This window comes from Egretta garzetta, unplaced genomic scaffold (genome assembly GCF_000687185.1).
Source record: "Egretta garzetta isolate BGI_Z169 unplaced genomic scaffold, ASM68718v1 scaffold375, whole genome shotgun sequence".
Taxonomy (NCBI): domain Eukaryota; kingdom Metazoa; phylum Chordata; class Aves; order Pelecaniformes; family Ardeidae; genus Egretta; species Egretta garzetta.
Window position 1 is genome coordinate 2,158,294 of NW_009259786.1, and position 19,333 is coordinate 2,177,626.

The following is a 19,333-nucleotide window of genomic DNA, read 5'->3' on the forward strand; positions in this document are numbered from 1 at the left end:
TGACAGGACCCAAAAAGGGCTGAAACATTGTCTGTCATTGCTCAATAGGATTCGTGCAAGTACAAGCTGATCAGGAAAAAGTTCTGATAAGCTTGAATACACTCAGCAAAACTAGTCTCCAGAAAGGCTGATAGGAATAGGGAAAAAAACATTCTGGGGTATGTTCAGTGATGAATTTAAGTTTAAAAGGCATTGCAACATAGTGAAATCTGTCATATTTTCAAGGAGCTGAAGACGTATGCCCAAATCATTATTTTAGAATGAGAAAAAATAAAATATTTTTCAAACCTTGGTCTTTGAATAGCAATAAAACATTCTCAATGAAACTCTAATGAGTCAGTCACCTAGCGTTTTAAGTTGAAAGCATTAAGTTTGAAACATCTATAACTAACTGAAGACAAGGAAACGTGAGACAACCTAATTAAGTTGAATACTGAGAATATATGGAGAACTTTACCTGACTTTCTTGAACTGGAGATTATGTCTCCAATACTGTCCTGCAGAATTCCTTAGGAGAGGATGGAATGGAAGGACAAAGGGGAAAAAATTGCCAACAGAGATAAACTACATCATTTTCTGTCTTTTTCTTCACCAGGATTTATTGTGAAGGCGCATTATTTCATGAGAACACCACCAGAAGGAAATACAACCTTAAAATCATGTACATTATTATCTTTATCCACTGCTAAAGAGACCAGTCATCGTAACTCAGTTTTCCTTACATAAAATATAGCTCTGACCACAGAAAGAGATGGAAAGTATTGACTGAAATCACAACTCAACAGTAACCACAATAATAAAGCATTTCAAGTTGTACAGTAATTGTCTAGATTAGTGATAGGATGGGACAGTTTCTTACACAAAGTTCATACCAGTGCTCCCATTATGGTAGTTCTAACTGTCCTCTCTATATGAGCTGCAATGTTATCCATTAAAATCGGATACAGTGCTTTCAAAGTAAGTTCCACCATCAGAAAGAAAATAGGGGCAAAGAAAGGTTATAAAGTTCTCCAGAACTTCCAGAAATGAAGGCCAAAGCTAGGTGGGGGTCACAAGGATGCTCCTGTATTCAAGTTATTGCCCTTTCCCCAGAAAGGTAGATATCTTAATTCAAGTGACAATGGTTTATCCATAAAATAAAACCCAAAGGTTTCACAACACAGAGACCTCCTCGGACATTATTCATTATAAATTTTCATTCACCTTGAACCCAAGAAAAGCCAGTCAATTTGCCTTCCAAATAGAAAAGAGCTTTTTCACCCCAAACATTGGTAAGACGAAAGATCTATCCACAGCCACACTTTCAGTTTTTAAACTCTTTACAACCAATTTACAAGCAGCATGAAAACAGAATTTGAATCCTAATGTACCAGACTTTATGTAAAAGTGGACCATTGTCTAAACTACCAGTTTTGTACACTGACAGCTAATTCTATCTTTTTTCCTAGTCTGATCCTTAGCAAAATTATTTAGTCTTCAGTTCAAGACATCAAATGTCATTTACGGAATAACACAATACTGACTCAGTTAATGAAGACTTTGATTAAAAAGATAATATGCAAATGCTACTCCCTAAAAATATGAAATACACTTTTTTTATTAATTTTTAGTAAGTATTATGAGCAATAAGCTTTAAAACATGCCCTGATCCTAACAGAAATATAAAAGTAAGCAGAGATTCATACACAACAATCTAAAATCAAATATCAAGAGCATGTGCTATTTATTTATCCATGGTAACAAAAGCAAAACATTCATACCTGCACCTGGAATGATTGCCAGCTTTGTTTCAACTAGGCCCATTTTAGCAGAAGAGGCTAAAAAACAGAATGTAAATGAGTTCTTACTATGAACTATAGGAAGAAAACTTTGCAAATACGTAATAATGACCTACAAGTTTGTTAATTTTTTACTTTTCCTTCAAAAAGAACAATAAATAATTTAAAAAACATTTGTTTATGAAAATCTTCAAATAGATTAAACTGATCTGCCTTCAGTAAAACATCCAACTACTTCCATCAAGTTCTGTACCTTATAAATTTTCACATAGCAAGTAAGCAACTACAGTGAGTAACAGAGACTTAGCAAAATGAAAAATACTAGAAGAAAAAGACTGTTATTATTTAACATCTTAAAATGCAGTAGAATTTTGTATCTGATTATTTTGAATTCTCTAAGGGTCAAAGAGCTTTATATACCCTAAGTTACTGGCAACTGTTCAGGACAAATTTTCCATTTAATTTCCAACAAATGGCTTTACAATTCTGACAGCTGGATAGGTCAAGGTTCCTCTTTTCAAGTACTGTTGTCACTTTTCTCTTATAACAGCTTAATTGCTTGTGTAATAATACTCTCACTAACAACTTCTGTTTTTTCCGTGCAACCTCTTAGATAAAATCAAATCTTGATCTAGAACACTTCAAATAAAGGAGAATACTTTAGTTACTAAGTAAAATATCAAAACAACTACATAACCCTTCTGGCAATACTGATAAAATGAAGGTCATAAGAATAAAATAAAACATGTAACAAAAACGATCGAGCTATCAGTGGTAAGTTATTCGAAATTAAACATTAGCAAGTACTTAAACAGGTTTCTGCTAAATCCCTTTAAAATAATTGGTTATAAACAACATCAAAGACAAACTAAGTTTATAAGATTGTTGCCAAAACAAGAATTAGTCAAGTCATCTGCAACACTAATAAACCTATGAACTATAAGCAGGATTCAGACCTACCTGCCACTCTTATATCACAAGCTAATGCAAGTTCTAGGCCACCACCTAACGCAGTTCCATCTATTGCAGCAATAGTAGGTACAGGCAGATTAGCTGAAAAAGAAAAGCACCGTTTAACACCAGCATCATAAAGAACATCTCTGAAACACCACTTCATTACCTTTTGTTCAAAGTACAGTCACACTATGGGAAAAAAGTTTCATAAGAAAAAGTGGGTCTAAAACCTGACTGCTCAGCAACACTTTGGCAGAAAAATGACCCTCCCTCTAATCAGTCTGTGGCTGAATATGTTTGCAAGCCTTTTTCTCCAGCTTCTGCTCGCTTTTGACAAGTCTGAATAGCAAACTCCAAAAACATACATAGCAGAGCGAGACAAACAATAAAACAGGAATGCTTAAAAAAAGGCACATACATAAACAGTCCCAGCTGAAATACAGATGTCTTATCTGTATTTTATTAATCTTATCATAATCATCTGTGATGGAAGCTGGAAGCTCTCTGTGTCTTAATATTCCCAGACGTAGTGTGGTCACCACTATTGCCCCTTTTCTCCTGTAAAGCAGCAGCTGACAGCTTCATGGGACGTGGGAAAGTTTTCAGTCTGGTAAACAGATGGACATGCTGCCAGTACATATGACAGGTAGCAGGGCTCCAGAGGCCTGTGTGACCATGGCATAGTTTGTATTTAATTTATTATCAGTGTTCTGACATGGGGAAGTAATTTAAACATTCAGCTTAAAATACTGCTCTTCACCTCCAATAAGCTTAAGAGAGCTTCCCTCTTCACCATGAACTCGAAGTTTGATGAAAAATGTATTTTCTATTTGAGAAATAAACCTGTATATTACAGCTTTAATTATATTTAACATAGCATTTACCACAAGCTATCAATAATTTTAAACCATACTCAAACAGTATTTCAGTAGTACATTTCTGCTACTACAGTTTCAAAGATAGTCAAAAGCAATTCATTAGCTGAATACTTGGGTGTACAGCTTGTTGAAATGTTAAACCAACTCTTGACAGCACGTTTTTTCTGCAGATGTTAAATAAATATTTTCTTTGTTTTAATGTTTCTGCTACTTGAATTCAATGACCAATTCATTCAGTCTTAGTTGGAAATTGAAAAAAACCTGCTGCAAAAATATAAATGAAAATGAAGTGTGAGAGAATGCTCTGTCCTTTTAAAATCTAGAAGGATAATGTGACCAAAAATTATAATTTAATGTATTAATTAAAAATAAATTAAAACAGAAACTTCCTTTCTTTAGTGAACTAGTTAGTTCTAGATTTATAAGTTGTGCTACCTAGCTTACCTTTTTCCTTTCTGACAAATACACTTCAGATAACTTCAGTTTTTTAAAAAAAAATCAAGTAAATTTTAATGTATGTCAGCATGAATAAACCTGTATACAAGCAGGTAGTCTCTCACTAAGTAACAAAACAAAATATCAAATTAAATGAAAGGCTATTTTTAGCTACAAATCTACATCCTTTTACGATTAACAACTATTAAAAATCCAATTGTCTTTAAGAAAAGAACAAAAATTTACCAATGCTTTTCAAGATTGTAACAGATGCTTTAAATCAAAGTCCCTTGCTGCTGGTTTAGATCATGATTAAAAGTGATTATCTGAATCAATTCCAATGTCAAAAGAGACTACTGATTACTAACTGCAACATCAAGCACTTGCAGTTATTTAGAAGAGCCCAAGGTATCCATTATATTTGCCATCCACCACAGAAGGCGTAGGAGACAGAGGAATAGGACTAAAATCTGCTTTTTCTCTATTAACTTTTCCTTAGTTATACGGGAAGGCAAGAAGAGAAGGCAATTCTCATTTCCAGCAGGGCCAGGTTGCTGACCAAAAACTCATAACCTTGTCACCATAGCTAATTTACCAAACAGTCTTGCAATCCAAGGTCAGGGCTGATAAAGCCAGCATTTCTCTTAAAGGAATCTGCTTTTGCCATAGGTAAATGAAAAATCATTTACCTGAACGCGAAGGAATGGTCACTATTAACGGTAGTTTCCAGCAGTTACTGCCCACACGTATGTTCTCAGAGACTGGCAAGCAGTATCTGGAGCACTCTTTACACAACTTTTGCAGTACTCCGAGGCAGGCTACTTTCTCTAGGATAAGTAACTTCCAGATTTAGCTATGGTACAATTCAAGCAGACTATTACACATGGAAATGAATCTTATAAAAGAGTATTATACAACAGCTTCATTTCAATAATTACAGCCAGCATTCCTATCAAGAAATACTAAAATTCATCATTCAAAGGGAGAAAAAGCAGTTTGATACCATACATTAGAATCATCACTTCATAAGTATATTCATTTTAAAGGATCACCTGACATGGAAGTTGACAATGAATGAAGGGCAAAATTTTGTATTTTTGTGCATACCTATCAAAAGAGTTGAACAAACTAATCCTTTTAGCATGTTCTTGTGAAGCATCAGAAAAAGCAATGCAGAAATAAATTAGTAATTGCTCTGGATTGTAAACTGAGTCTCTACATCACTAAAACTTTTTACCAAGGGTAAAGCTTCTTGGAATATTCATATTTTGTAGCACAAGATGCACTTGTTCATGTTTATCTGCATAATCTTAATACACAACTGCCAAAACTGTTCAGCTCATAACAAAAACAGAGATGGTGTTTGACAAATCATGCCTTGTAGACTTAACTGAGTTGTATGTAATTTTAAGAAGAATAAATTACATAAATAGGCAGGTCAACCTCCACAATGATTCTACATAGCAAGGCTCATTTGCTGTGAGTTATAGAAAAAACCCGTAATTTTTTCTTTGTCAAGAAACCCAGCGGTTTTATTCTCTAGCACTCCATGTCTTTATCACGCTGTAAATAACAGATATAAATTTCAGGCAGTTGTTGTACTACTAATCATTAGTGTTAGATTCTATATCTGATACAGGTTTATCAATGTGCAACCATGAGCTGCATAGTAAAGTCCACAAAAGAAATTAGAAATATATATAAAAGAAACAAAATAATTAAACTAAATTAGAGTGTACAACATATAGACAAGAGTAGACCATGTATATACACAGATTAATGTTGTTAGAAGTAGTTAAAAAAAGACCAAGTAACAAGCATTATTGAACTGTAGTCAGACAATTGCACTGAACTACTGTAGTACATCCGTGTGGAATATGAAGGACACTAAATAATAAGCCAGTTCATACATTGAATTCATAAAGGATTACTTCACACACCTATTCTATTGTAAAACTTGCTGCATATTCTATATATACACTTCCATTCCACATAACAAACAAGTGTCCCAAGGAAAAGGCAATAATCATGTCCTAATATAAGGTCAATGCTTAATGATATTACAGAAAAGAAAGGTTCTATGTACAGTAAAGAATGGCACATTTCAGCATATGTTAATGATAAATCAGCAACAGAGACAGATATAATGCAAAAATGCATTTCTGTATTTGAGATGACAGGAGTAGAAACAGAGTTTAGATACAGAGAATACATGATTTCTATGCATTATGTTATTTGCGGAATAATCTATTAGGACAGAAGGTGATACAACCTGTATAAAAGGATGTTTATTGGCCATTCAAGACATGATACAGGTGGAGTGAACAACCAGTAAACCAAAGAACTAAGAAATTAATGGAATGCAAAAAACTTCAGTAAGAGAAACTAAACATAACAACATGATAAAGCTAGTTAAGCCAAATAAACCATAAAAAGCTCAAATAAAAGTTAGAAAAGATCATATGCAGCAAGATAAAGAAATGGGCCTGTTTCCTACTCTGTAGTAACTGTGGATCTTCAGCTCAACTTCAGGAACGCATTCCTGGTAAACATATATATTACTTACAGTTTTATATTAGACTCACCAGCAGCATCTTGTAGTCTTGGGATGCCTCCTGCTTTCCTGTGACTTTCTATTACTGAAAGACATCGGGAAGAGTAAACTAAACTCTCCCACAATTTTGTCACCAGTACATAATGTCACAGGAGGACTTTGCATTTAAGCACATAAAAACATATGTAATGTGCGGGAAGAAATCTCCAAGAATCACAACTATTTTGAAGCAGGTAATTGTTATTTCATCTTTAAGTGACTTTCCACTTGATGTCCACTGCTGGTGACTAACAGGGGATTTCCTTTCTGCTTAGAGGTGATTATATGACGAATGAAAGACCAGCATATGAATACAGGCACCAAGTCTGGTTGATTCAGCCAAGAAACAGTTTCTCAGGTGTGTGTCACAAAGCCCACAGAGCTGATTCATTTACTGTGGATAGTGACATTCCCCAAATAGAAAGTAGAAGTTGCCTGGATTCTATTGACCCGAATCGTACATGACTACTTAGTCCTCTGACTAATTCATGTAAAAAGTTCTTACAAAATTACAGACACAAAATAGGATCTGCAAGAAAACTGGATTACACTTGATACTTACTAAGAAAGTATCAAGCAGCCTTTTTCTATTTCTGAACAATCTCACTTTCTCACTATTGACAGACAATGAAATGGTCTGATTAACTAGGAAAAATCTACTTTCTGCAGATGTTGAGGAAGAAAGAACTATGAAGAATGAATAAATAAATACAGTAAAACCAAAATGGCAACAGTTTATACATTAAAGTAGTCTTGCTTTTATGAAACATCACATACAGTAGATTTACAAAATAGGCAACAAACACATTCTTTAGACAGTGTCCAAGCGCTCAAAGGTAAACCTATCACTATTACTAGTCCCTTACTGAGAATGGGCAGAGGAAGAATAATATGGTTATCCAGAATTTCAGATTTTGTGATTTGTGTTCCTGGTCAAGCTACATCAACTTTTCCAGACTGATTAACTTAAAATGCATGACACTCAGAAAAAAAGAGTTAGTGATTTAGAATGTATCAAATCCAAAGAGACCAACTTCCTTAGAGTAGCTTCCTTGCTTACTAGATTTATACCTGTAGTATTTTCTGTTAGCAGCTGTACTGCATATTCTTACAACAAAAAACATTCTTCAGATAGGGACAAAATTTTGAGATCTAGGCTGTTCACGTGACAATGAGCTTTCTATAAGAACCATATATTTGCAGCTTGACAGCATTTTCAAACAATCAACCTGAAGAACACCTGTATTATTCCTTCCTATAGCTAGGATCTAGGAGCCATCATTAAAGAACTGGAAGTCCAGCCGACTTAGAATCAGTTCAACTTAAAGAAAAGGTCTGCACTGTTACTACAGCAACAATTGCAGTTCATGATTCCTGTGAATCAGAAAAAAAAAAAATCCCCCATGGAAGCCCATTCAATCCCTAACAATGCAGAAATTATATGTGGTCCCTTAGATATAATTAACTTCTATTTTTGAAGTACTCTTTTACAGATTAGGACAAGTATTTTCAATTCAACTAACCACAGCAGTCAGAATATGGTATTTAGGAACATTAAAATGAAGCCCCATTCTAAAGCATGCCTTTTCAAGCATCCAATATGAAACACTAAAATGAAAGACAGTCACCTTGACTCCCCTTGCTATTCCTCTGTTTTCCTCCTATACCTGGACAATGTTGAAAAAAGTCCTTATTGTTCATCTCTCTTCTTACTTCAGTGACCTCTGGCAATCAATCTTCAGAAAGAAGTTATTCAGATGTAAATCAGAAGCTGGTGACTAGCACCTACTGAACCAGATTCATAAGGCTGACTTGTCTTTATCAACAGTCAATGGTCTAAGAAGAACTCTTGTTTCCCAGCACTGACTACAAAAAAAGTAGTGAGAGTACTCTATTTCCCTCAAAAACTGAGTCTCCAACTAAGACGGAAGTAGCAAGAGAAATCCAATTTACCTGACAGCACAACTGAGTTCCCACAGAATGGAGAAATAGCTTGTCCAAGCTAGTTATTCCACATGTGCATTTCTGATTATTTGACAAATATTTTTAATTAGAGCACAGCTTATTAGGACAAGCAACTTCAGGGGGCATTTCTAGCAGCTCATTTTTCCTTTTGAATAATGGATTTCATAAAACATAAAGCAAGGAGGATGAATTGTCTAAAAATATCCTGCATACTGTGAGTATTACAAGGATTACTGGAGGAAAGTATGCTATAAATTGAGAACTTCAACTATTCATTTTCTAAGTCAAGCAGATTAAGAAAGAGTGGCAAATATCTGCTTACATATGCCTGCAGCACGTGAGAAACTTTTAAATCACAGTCACTGAGGCTGGAAGAGACCTCTGGCGGTCACCTTGTCCAACCCTGCTTAAGCAGTGTAACCTGGAGCAAGATGCTCAAGCTCACATTGAGATGACTTCTGAAGACCTCCAAGGAGGGAGACTCCACGTGGGCCAGTGCTGGGTCACTCTCACAGTAAATAAATGTTTCCTGATGTTCAGGAGGAACCTCCTGTGTTCCAGTTTGTGCCCATTGCCTCTGGTCCTGTCACTGGAGATAGCCTAGCTTCAACTTCTTAACACACTTCCCTTTAGGTATTTATATATACTGATGAGATTACCTTCTGAGCCTTCTCTTCTTCAGGCTGAAGAGCCCTAGCTTGCTCAGCCTTTTCTCGTAAGAGATGCTCCAGTCCAAAATATCTAAACACAACTAAACATGTATTTGTAGATTCCATAATTGATGGGTCAGCCATTAGGAAAGCAAGAAAGAGTAAACAGAAGTCACATCAGAGAGTGAAAATGTCAAATAAAGAAAAATAAATTTGGGGTTTATTATTACAATACAGTCTACTTTTCTACATCCTATTCAGTGAATATTTCAACCAACAATAGTTTAAAAATACATGATACTGCCAAGTCTATGGGCTGATTCCTACACCAACAACATTGAAAGAAAGATTCGGTTCGAGATCTTTACTAACCCAAGATCTGCAAGTTTTCTGGTTACAAGTTAGGAAAGAGTTTTCAAAAGGCCACAGATGCAGATAGGAATGTTGAATCAGCATTAGTGATAATTTAAAAGTACATACTATCTTGCTATAATAACTGGGAATGGATTTTTAATTTGTTTTTAAAATGATTAAGTTTATGCCTAAATATTCATATCTTGCAACTCCAAACAGAATTCCACCTGTTCACTACACAGATTTTTGATCTCTCTTGGTGATGTTGCTCTTGAGCGTAAAATTAAGATTTTCCCCTTAAAAAAAATAAAAGGGCATAAACTATGCACCTGGAGTGGCAAGTAGAGGCAGTCTCCGGGCAATCATGGTTAACTGAAATATTCTTTATCTTAGGAACATTTCAATCACAAAATTACACTTTCACAGAAGTTGATTTATGTCATAGGAAATCAGAAAAATAATTGCAATTCTGTATCTTGATTTCATCTTTTGGGATCTTTTCCTGAAGAAAAGTAGTAACATTAAGATGGCATACAAGCTTTGCACTTAAGAGAGCAATGTCAGTTGTGTTTCAGGCATTCACCTTGCCTTGTAAAATCTGTCATCAAGTCAGTGACCGCAAAAGTTTGGTTGCATTTTCAACTGCAAGCACCGCCATCAAAAAAGGCCTTTCTATGGGGAAAAAAGCTAACAGAAACCAAATACCTCAGAAAGCACTTTCATTCATTCTATAACACTATGAAAACCAACCAATATATGCAGCAACGTGCAAAAGTGGCTGAGACTGTCAAATCTTTCTATTTGAACTTAAAGGCAAAAAAAGATTGGTCAAACTGGTTTTGTGCAAGGCAAGTAATGAAATGCTACAAAGCTTTACTGTCAAAATTGCAAAAAGAATGAAAAAGTGGTTACTCAAAGTAACGTATATATTTACATATGTTTTAAAATTATCTCCATCTGCAAAAAAAAGACTGCTCTTTTAAGTCTCAGTGGTCTACATGTGCATTGGATTCACACAATTCTTTTCCAGACATTTGCTACTTAGAGCCATGAAAGGCTTTTAGCTACCTTCTAATTCCTATGCTTCAGATAAGAAGTTTAATAGACTGCTACTACTAATAGATACATGGTTTAGTGGTGGGATGGCAGTGTTGGGTTAACAGTTGGACTTGATGATCTTAAAGGTCTTTTCCAACCTAAACAATTCTATGATTCTATGATTTGACCGTTATTATCTTTGCTTTAATGCCTTCAAAGTTCAGGCAGACAATCGGTAGCAAGAAAGAACTAGATAAAAAAAAATTATTTAGTACTTAGAGAAATTTTGCTTTTTAATGAAAATGGTTACTGCTACTGCACATTGCTTACCGTTCATTATTAAGTAAGAGATATTAGTAAAGTTTATCTTCCCTTTATTACGATAGTAGCTAAAGGGTTTTCTGAAGGCATCTCCCTCAATCCCATTAACTTCCTTGTTTCCTCCAATGATCACTCACTCTTACGAATTTCCTGGAAAAAATATTTTTAATTGACGAAAAATACTTAATATAGAAATATTATGTTCTTAATTTTAAAATTGTCTGTTTGGTACCTTATTATTGACAGGTGACAGGTAATAGGGACAGTGTGTTTGACATTCTTGATACTAGGAGCAAAAGCTGAAAGACTAATGGGAATGAGAGAGATGCTTTAATCAAACTCTTTAGCTACAGTGTTCTGTAGCCAACTCTCCCCTCGTTCTCTTTTTGTACTATATAAAATACTTTGGATATTTCGTTCATCTTCAGTGATACACTTCAGTGTGATAAATAGATTCCTCAGTTTCTTCATGTTTACTAATGTTTCTTCTCATAGTCTTATTCTGCCCTCAGTAAAACAATAATGAAGTAAACCCTAGATGACAGAATCTACTTTCTGTGCAAATGAAGATAAGCTTTGGGTATCAGAAGAATTAAAATTATTTCTCATATTTCTTATCCTTACTAAGTACATTTAAGAACTCATTACTCAAACAAATAGCATAGCACGTATTCAAGCACTGAATTTACGAAACAAAAGGATAATGCCATGGATAAACTATTTCAGTTACATTTTCACATTAGAATGTCTTCTATGTCAGTTTTTTTCTTTCTTAGAGAGCACACAAATAACAGCACAATTATAATCTCTAATAGCTAAGAGAATCCAATGGGACAAGTTTTTCATTTCTTTATTGTCTACTTGTTTGATTTACAGTATGAAGATAACACTTACTCTAGTACCAGTAGCATTCTTGCTTGACACAATACAAAGAAATTCTCATAGACTGTGACTATTGTAGCTGAACATTTCTAGAATTTTTCCCCAGTATCTATTTTCAGCAGTATTCCATACACCTACATTCCCCAGTCTAGTGCTAAAATATCTTTATATCTAAATTAGCTTAATATATTAAGTAACAGTTTCAGCCATCTCATTCACTGAGGGAACACTCCTTAGTGTTTCACAATAAGCATAAAAATTTTTTTTTATAAACTAGCTCAGTAATACCATCAAAGCAGTGCATACCTAGGCAAAAGCTGTGTCCAATACAAGACTTCAACATGCTATTCTGAAGTCAAAGCCTTAATGCTGGGCCCAAGCAATGAGCCTAGGACTTCTTCGATAGAAGAGCAGCATAATTCTTTTGATACTATGCCAGGAGTCGGTGCCCTTTGAATACCAATTCATTCTAGGAACAGAGCCAGAGACTGAGACAGGCAAAGCAAAAAGAGCTAACAAACTATTCCTTCTCATTCAGGGACTGAAACATGCAATTTCAAACCTGAACAGGGCGAGGAAATGGTTTCCCAACACATCAAACATACACAATGTGGCTCCCTAGAGAGAAGCCTTGGACAGCAGATCATACCGGAGGCCTGTTTTAACTGTCAATGTGCAAACCAGCTTTGTTGATCTCAATAAACCATTTGAGCAAGTAGCACCCATCTTTTGGTACAGTTACTTTTTGTGGGAGGAAAATTAAAGAGCCATGTCCAGAGCACAGTCTTGTTTCTCACAGAACAGCATTTGGAATTAATTCCAGAAGAAAAACTAAACTACAGCTGAGGCTTTGCTAATTTTTGTCAAGGCTGTACAGCAGTGCCAAGGATCAAAGTAATGAAACACCAAAGTCTCATCTGAATATTCAGGCCCTCCGTTTCTGCATCTTTGTTATAACAGTTTTTAGAAAGTTATTATTATGGGGAAAAAAGTGTATTAGCAATTGTGGAAGCAATGCTGTCATATAAATAGCTAATAAACATCTTGGTAGAGAAGTTTAATGTTGCATTCATTGCCTCTATAATAGTACAGAGTTTAGCATTGTGTTTTTTAATTAAAAACAATCCAATGCAATTTGACAAAGCCCATAATTTCAGCTTTGCAAGGACAGTACTGTCTATTTAGGAAGCAGACAATACTTAGTCAAAGGGTATCTTAAATTAACTCAATGTTAAGAGGAGCAGTAAATCTACTACTGGAAAACAACCAAGAGCTCAGCAACGCATTTAGAATGCTAGCAGTCCTGGACTGTGTTAGCTATGCTCTACACTTAACTGAACAGGCAACAGTATAACACAACAAGAGAAATACTGTGCCAAAATCTCTCTTTCACAGTGTCAGAAACATAGGGAGACCATGATGCCTAAGGATGGCTGCTAAGCATGGCACTGCTAGCTGTAAATTTGTCCTTTTTCAAATTTGATATCTACCTGTGGTATTTCACTCAGCTTCCCAGTGAATCATTTTTCAAGTTGTAGCCTGCATCTGCTCTTCCCTAAGACAGAAACCCACAGTTCTTCTCACTGGATTTCCAAACTAGAGCACTCCATCTTTGCTGCCCAGATTTACTTCCAGCAAACACAGATGGATTTGGTCAGTGTTACATAAGCAGTCACTTCCTAGAGTAGCCATCAAGTCTGGAGTGTTCATTACTAAACCAGGATTTTTAACATTAACCAAAGCTCCACAGAAGCCCCAGAAAGTCAAGTAGTAAAATAAGGCACTGCACTGACCTCTTCAATGATCATTCTTGCCTATTTTTGAGACTTTACCACGGGAAGGTGGGGTGGCAGTTAGCAGACCAGAAATCAAGTGAAACTTACATAGTCTTGATCCTACTCGTGGGACCTCTGAGATCAAGTTTTGACAGCTTGCATCCAAAACCAAACTGCAGCCTATAATGTAACACAAACTAAGAATTGCCAAGGATGCATGATCTTCAATAGTCAGGAAAGGAACTTTTTGGAGAAGAGGCTGTTATCCTAAAGGATAGGTAAATTTTTATGTAAATTTTAGGTAAATTAAAAGTTTGGTGATGACAGAGAAGCCAGAATGACAGAAAATTGCTACAGAGGAAAAGAAAATAAATCTGTAAATACAGAGTTGTATCTGCTTTGAATAAAATGAAAAGCACACACAAAAAAACCAAAAATGCAAGTAACTGAACACAAGCTGCTTTCCCTCAGGATGATCCCATTCAAATTGGACTATGCCAAAACTAATCACATCTGTGAAAATTAGTGTAAGCAAAGTTACTAAATACCACTACTTATTAAAGTTGTATCACAGCTTATGCATCAAAACTAATCAGATGTCTTAAAGAAAGCTCTATAAAGTTTGGTAGAATGGAACATGTCCAACAGAAAACAAGTAAAATTAGTATTTTATTAAAAATTTCTTCCTTAGTTTAGTTCAGATCTCGGTTCCATCAGACCACAAGTAAGGTGTTTTGCTGCCAAATGTGACATAAAAATCAAGCCTGACCATACCTTAACTTTGATTTTAAAAGGTAACCTAGAAAGTTAGTCTCCAATTTTTTTCCCCCATTTCTGGGATTTAGGTACTATGTTCTTTGGAAGAGCTTTGCTAACCAATGGTGTTTCTCACTTATTAAAGGTTTGGGGCCAAACGTCACTTTGAGTAATTACAAGTATTTGCTGAGCTCAAATTCTTTCTGCATCTTCACTTTTTCTGCTAAACAAGGTGTTTTTCTAGAGGAGAGTGGTCATTGTATTCAGCTCCATACCCAGCCTCAGTTTGTTTTGCAACTGAAATCCCAGTAGATAGCATATACACAACAGTAATATCACAGCCCAGACCCCACAGCCAGTATAAAGAATAACATGGACTTAATGGGAGTTATACCATAAAATGTATGCTGAAGATCTGACCCATAATGATGGCGCTTTTTTTTCCTCCAAAACATCAAAAAACAAGGTTTCTGGGAGTCAGTAACATTTGATTTCATTTAGTTTTGTTGTGCATGGTTGCAAGAGATCTATTAATGTTTCCCTCTGCTAGTTTTTGAGCGTAAAGCCAGCTTTACATCTGTAACAAAGACCCTCAAGGCAGAATATAGAAATGGACAAGTAGTTTTATAATTCCTACTATTAAGAACACCACCACGACCACCACTCCCACCCCCCCAAAAAAACCCAAACCAAACAAGCAAACCCCCACAATTCTGGTATAATTTTAGCAAAAGCACCCACTGCTAAAAACAGAGGCCATTTTGATTTTTTTCCCCTCAGCTTAAAGCTCTAAGAACTGCAACTAATGGCTCAGTACAATTTTTTCAGCTCTTTTTTTAAGTGCTTATTTTTATACCAAGTGATATTTACTGCAGTCTTAATACTTCACCCAAATTTAGCAAGAAGTTATAAATTAATCCCATAAAAACAAGTGCAGTATGCTTTTAATTTCCAGAAAATTCTCTTCTGTAGCTGTATTCCAAAATGATACTACAGCTTTTTACAAAACCACTCACATAAGGATTTAAAAGTACTGAAATTGACAGGAACTAAAGAAAGCCAAAGCATGTCAATTCTAAAAACTGTACCCAGTTGTTCAAGGGGTAATTAACCTTTTGTGTATTGTGTACAAAGATAACTTAATAGTCTTCTTTCTGAAAATACTGTTAAAAAGAAGCATCTCCTTACTAGGTCACACATCTGAACACAAATGCAATTATCAAAACATGACCTATTTCTGAAAAGCAAAAAGTAGAACACATTTTAAATGACATTACAGCATTAAACTCGGGATAGAAAAAGAACAAAGTGGGAGATTGGAAATATTGTTCCCCAGATATACCGCATTCTGCAGTGGCAAATAATAATTTGAAAATTGTTTCCCCTCTTTAACCATCAACACAACATTCGGGTTATTGCTGGGTAGGAAAAATACCATTATTGTTTTCAATATACAGATTCATTGCAGTAATCAAATGCAAATGCAATGTCCCACTAGTTCTACAAAAATGACATTCTGAAATGCCAGATCACTTCTTCAGAAGAAAAAAAGAAGAACTGAGACCTCTGACTTGCTACAAAATTAATGTTCACTCCTATTCATGACACCTTGTGCACCCAATCTAATCTAATCTCTCTTATAAAACCCACTTTTTTATATTCTTTACCAGCTCCAGATATAGGGAACCACATTTTAAATTGGTCTGAAAAGACTCTTCAGAAAAATGTTAGAACCCTCCTACAAATACATCTACTGTTGGCATAATGTGTTCAAAACCAGCGATGCCTCAAATATGGATATAGTGAGAAAATAAAAATAAAAATCTACTTATATAGTATGGATGTTCAAACATACATGATATGAAAATTGACCAATAACATTAGAAGTGATATCTCAGTATTTTTTCTCTAATCTTGTAAAAAAGCCTTTAAAAAAAATGAATTGGGAGACGGCCAAGTATCATGTTACCATTAAAGAACCTTCCAGTGACTGCTTTGTTTAGTGTTTTAAAGCAGAAATGGACTGAGAAGGGGGAGAAACAGGGGAAGACGGGGGAGAGGAGAGAGACACTCACCCAACCTAAGCAAATGTTTTGTTACAATATGGGGTAAGGCCTGTGTTCAAATTCTTTCTCTTTTCCAATCCGCAGCATGTCTAGTTGCTGTTACTACATCTCCTCCCAGACCTTCCTATCCAGGTAATTCAGTGACCTAGATTCTCAGATACTAATTTCAGTTACAGTTTCATGCTTCTTTCTTGAGAAAGAGACTAGAGATCAATGAATGAAAGCACTCATTCTGGTTTCCTAAACTTCAAATAATTCACTGTTAGCTTAATGACCTACTGTAAACCTTTTTGATAACACTGAAAATTCGCTTACATATTCAGTAGTTAAACACTCTCATAGGAACATTAATAAAGTTTAAGACAACCAAACATTTTTCTTAAAGTCTTTTCAACTCTGAAGCAAAACAAAGCATCAAATCACCGTGTATACTTTCCAGAAATTCAGTGCAGAATGCTGAATCCAAATACTTCTTTAGACTTTAGGAATTTTCTTACTTAAAAAAAACTTAAAATAATCAAATTTTTAAAAACTGTTTCCTAATAATAGGAAAATCTTAAAGCCAATTGCCCCTATTTAAATGTTAATAGCATCTCAGAAAGTATTTCCAGTAACTTCAGTCCAAGAAATGCTGAAAAATTATTACTTAGAGCTGAGGAAGCCCCCCAAAATCTTATGAAGTAAATAAATGGGACAACTTGTTGCCTCTTGCTCAGCATTCCAACAAAAGGACAAATGCCAGCATGAAATGAAATATAGCTGCAGGAAATTAATGATCTATTCACTTCTAGGTATTTTACTGATTTTATTTATTTAAAAAGCCTTGAGGATCTGCTTCACTTCAAAGATAAGACATTAATTCAAGGACACAACAATCTCCATGAAGTACCTAATCAAAGACTCATTCTTCAGTAGGCCATCATTTACCTGCAAAAACATACTGGTTTCCATTCATAACATTCTGCCAAACCAAGATCTGGCCCAATGTTATTAAGGAAATGCATCAAAAAACATTCTCTGAGAAATGATTTATTCCTCAGTTTTGTGCCAAAATTTCAAGTGACAAAATAGGTTGCATATATAAATCAAATGTGTAAAATTAATTGTTTCAAACTTGGTACACTTGACTTCTCTTTTTGACAAAACAGATCAGCAATGCCCTGTTGAAAAACAATTACATTAAAACTGATCAGCAGAGATGTAGAAACATCATGACTTGATGGGGAATTCATAATGTAAAATACACAGAGGAATTACTATCCTTAAAAACTGGTACCAGTCAATTAAAATCCAAAAGTATTAACAGGTTTTACTACACCAGAACAAGTGCATATTAAGTAAAATTTTAGAAGGCCTTAGTAGCTAACTTGCTATCAACAGCTGATGTTTAACATGTTTCTAAAATGTATTAAAGACTGTATTAATTATTAATTAATTATATACATGAATGCAATTGTAAAAATTAAATTCTGAAGTATTTAGATGTCACGGAACAAACCATCCTTAGAAAACAGCAGAGCAAATCACCTCGATTTCAGTTGAGTTTTAGCTTTTTCTAGAAAAAAGTCCAACTTGATTAGGATCATTTTAAAAGAAGTAATATATCATGATTTGTATTTGTCAATATAAATAGTTGCAGATATCCTACAACCTGTCAAAAATAACCATACACATTTATGTCATTCTGCTAACCCTTCTCAGGTCACAGTTAAAGCAATGTTGTTCAAGGGAGAGGTTACATACCCATTTCATTAATAGTTGCTCTTGCTTTTGAGACAAAAGAACTAACTTCACTTGAGTGCATTTTTGCTCTTTCTTTAAGGTCAGCACCTGTAAGTGACATTTCACATGCATGTTAGCAAGCTGTATACAGTACTGTAAATACGTTTCAAAAGTAAAATATTCCTGCATTCCAAAAAAACTTAAGTCTACTTTGAGACTACTATAAAGGACAGTTCAAATTGGTCACATTCATTTTCCACAGATTTCAAGGAAAACATGAACTGTTTATCAAGGAAAAACAAGAACAAAAACAAAACAAAAATCAGATTACCCACCACCAGATTTGCACCAAATATATTCTTCCCAGTGATGTTTCTTCTTATTATATTAAAATAGTTTATGAACAATAGGATTTTGCTGATTTTTCATTTGACATATATTTTCATTTTCTGAACTGTGTCACAAAGTCTGATAAACGTGTTTTTTCACACTGTGCTCTTGTTATTCTCTTATTGGCAGACCATAAAATACCTAGGGTGCATGTTTTTACATTAACAGACTACATTTATCTAAATAAAAAATTCTACAGTAGACCTAGTACCATTTTTCAACATATTTTACTTTTTTAATGTTACATACCATATTTTTTGTTCTTTCAAAAAATGCTAAAACTTGTATTTTTTAATCTATTTCTTCATTAATATATGAAAATAATTCTTTTAAAATGCACCCTGTAACTGGAGATGTTTACAAAAATGTGTTTTTAAAAATTCACCAATACGCAAACCCAACATTTTCTCTCGCGAATGTGTAAAGAAGAAGAGAAACAGGCAGTAATAATAATATCTAAATGCAGGGTAGGACAGGAAGTCCATCCTTCTCATAGAGGAAGAATACATGAAAAAGACAAAATCTGCATATACACATTTATTCTCCAAGGAAGCACAACATTCCCGCTGCAACTTTATTACATACTTTTTCCATTTGGTAAAAATGAACCTATTAAATTAGCCTCTTGGCATATGTCTGAAAAGGCTAAACAAGGCATATAACAAATGTAAAAAACAGCTTTACATTTCTATGCCCTGAGAATCAAAATACTGTCCATTCAGGAAAATGCATTGGACTCAGATTAAGTTAAGACTGTAACTCTGAATTTTAAATTA

At 34.7% G+C, this 19,333-nt stretch overlaps 1 protein-coding gene across 1 annotated transcript in view; it reads right to left on the reverse strand.

Annotated features, from left to right (window-relative positions):
- AUH (AU RNA binding methylglutaconyl-CoA hydratase) overlaps positions 1-19,333 on the reverse strand; it is a 114,408-nt gene that overhangs the window by 60,093 nt on the left and 34,982 nt on the right. The window contains exons 4-6 of the mRNA XM_035895027.1: positions 18,189-18,275; positions 2,739-2,831; positions 1,761-1,817 (exon numbers count right to left, since the gene is read on the reverse strand). Of these exons, the coding sequence (XP_035750920.1) occupies positions 1,761-1,817; positions 2,739-2,831; positions 18,189-18,275 (237 nt within the window). The remainder of the gene's footprint in view (positions 1-1,760; positions 1,818-2,738; positions 2,832-18,188; positions 18,276-19,333) is intronic.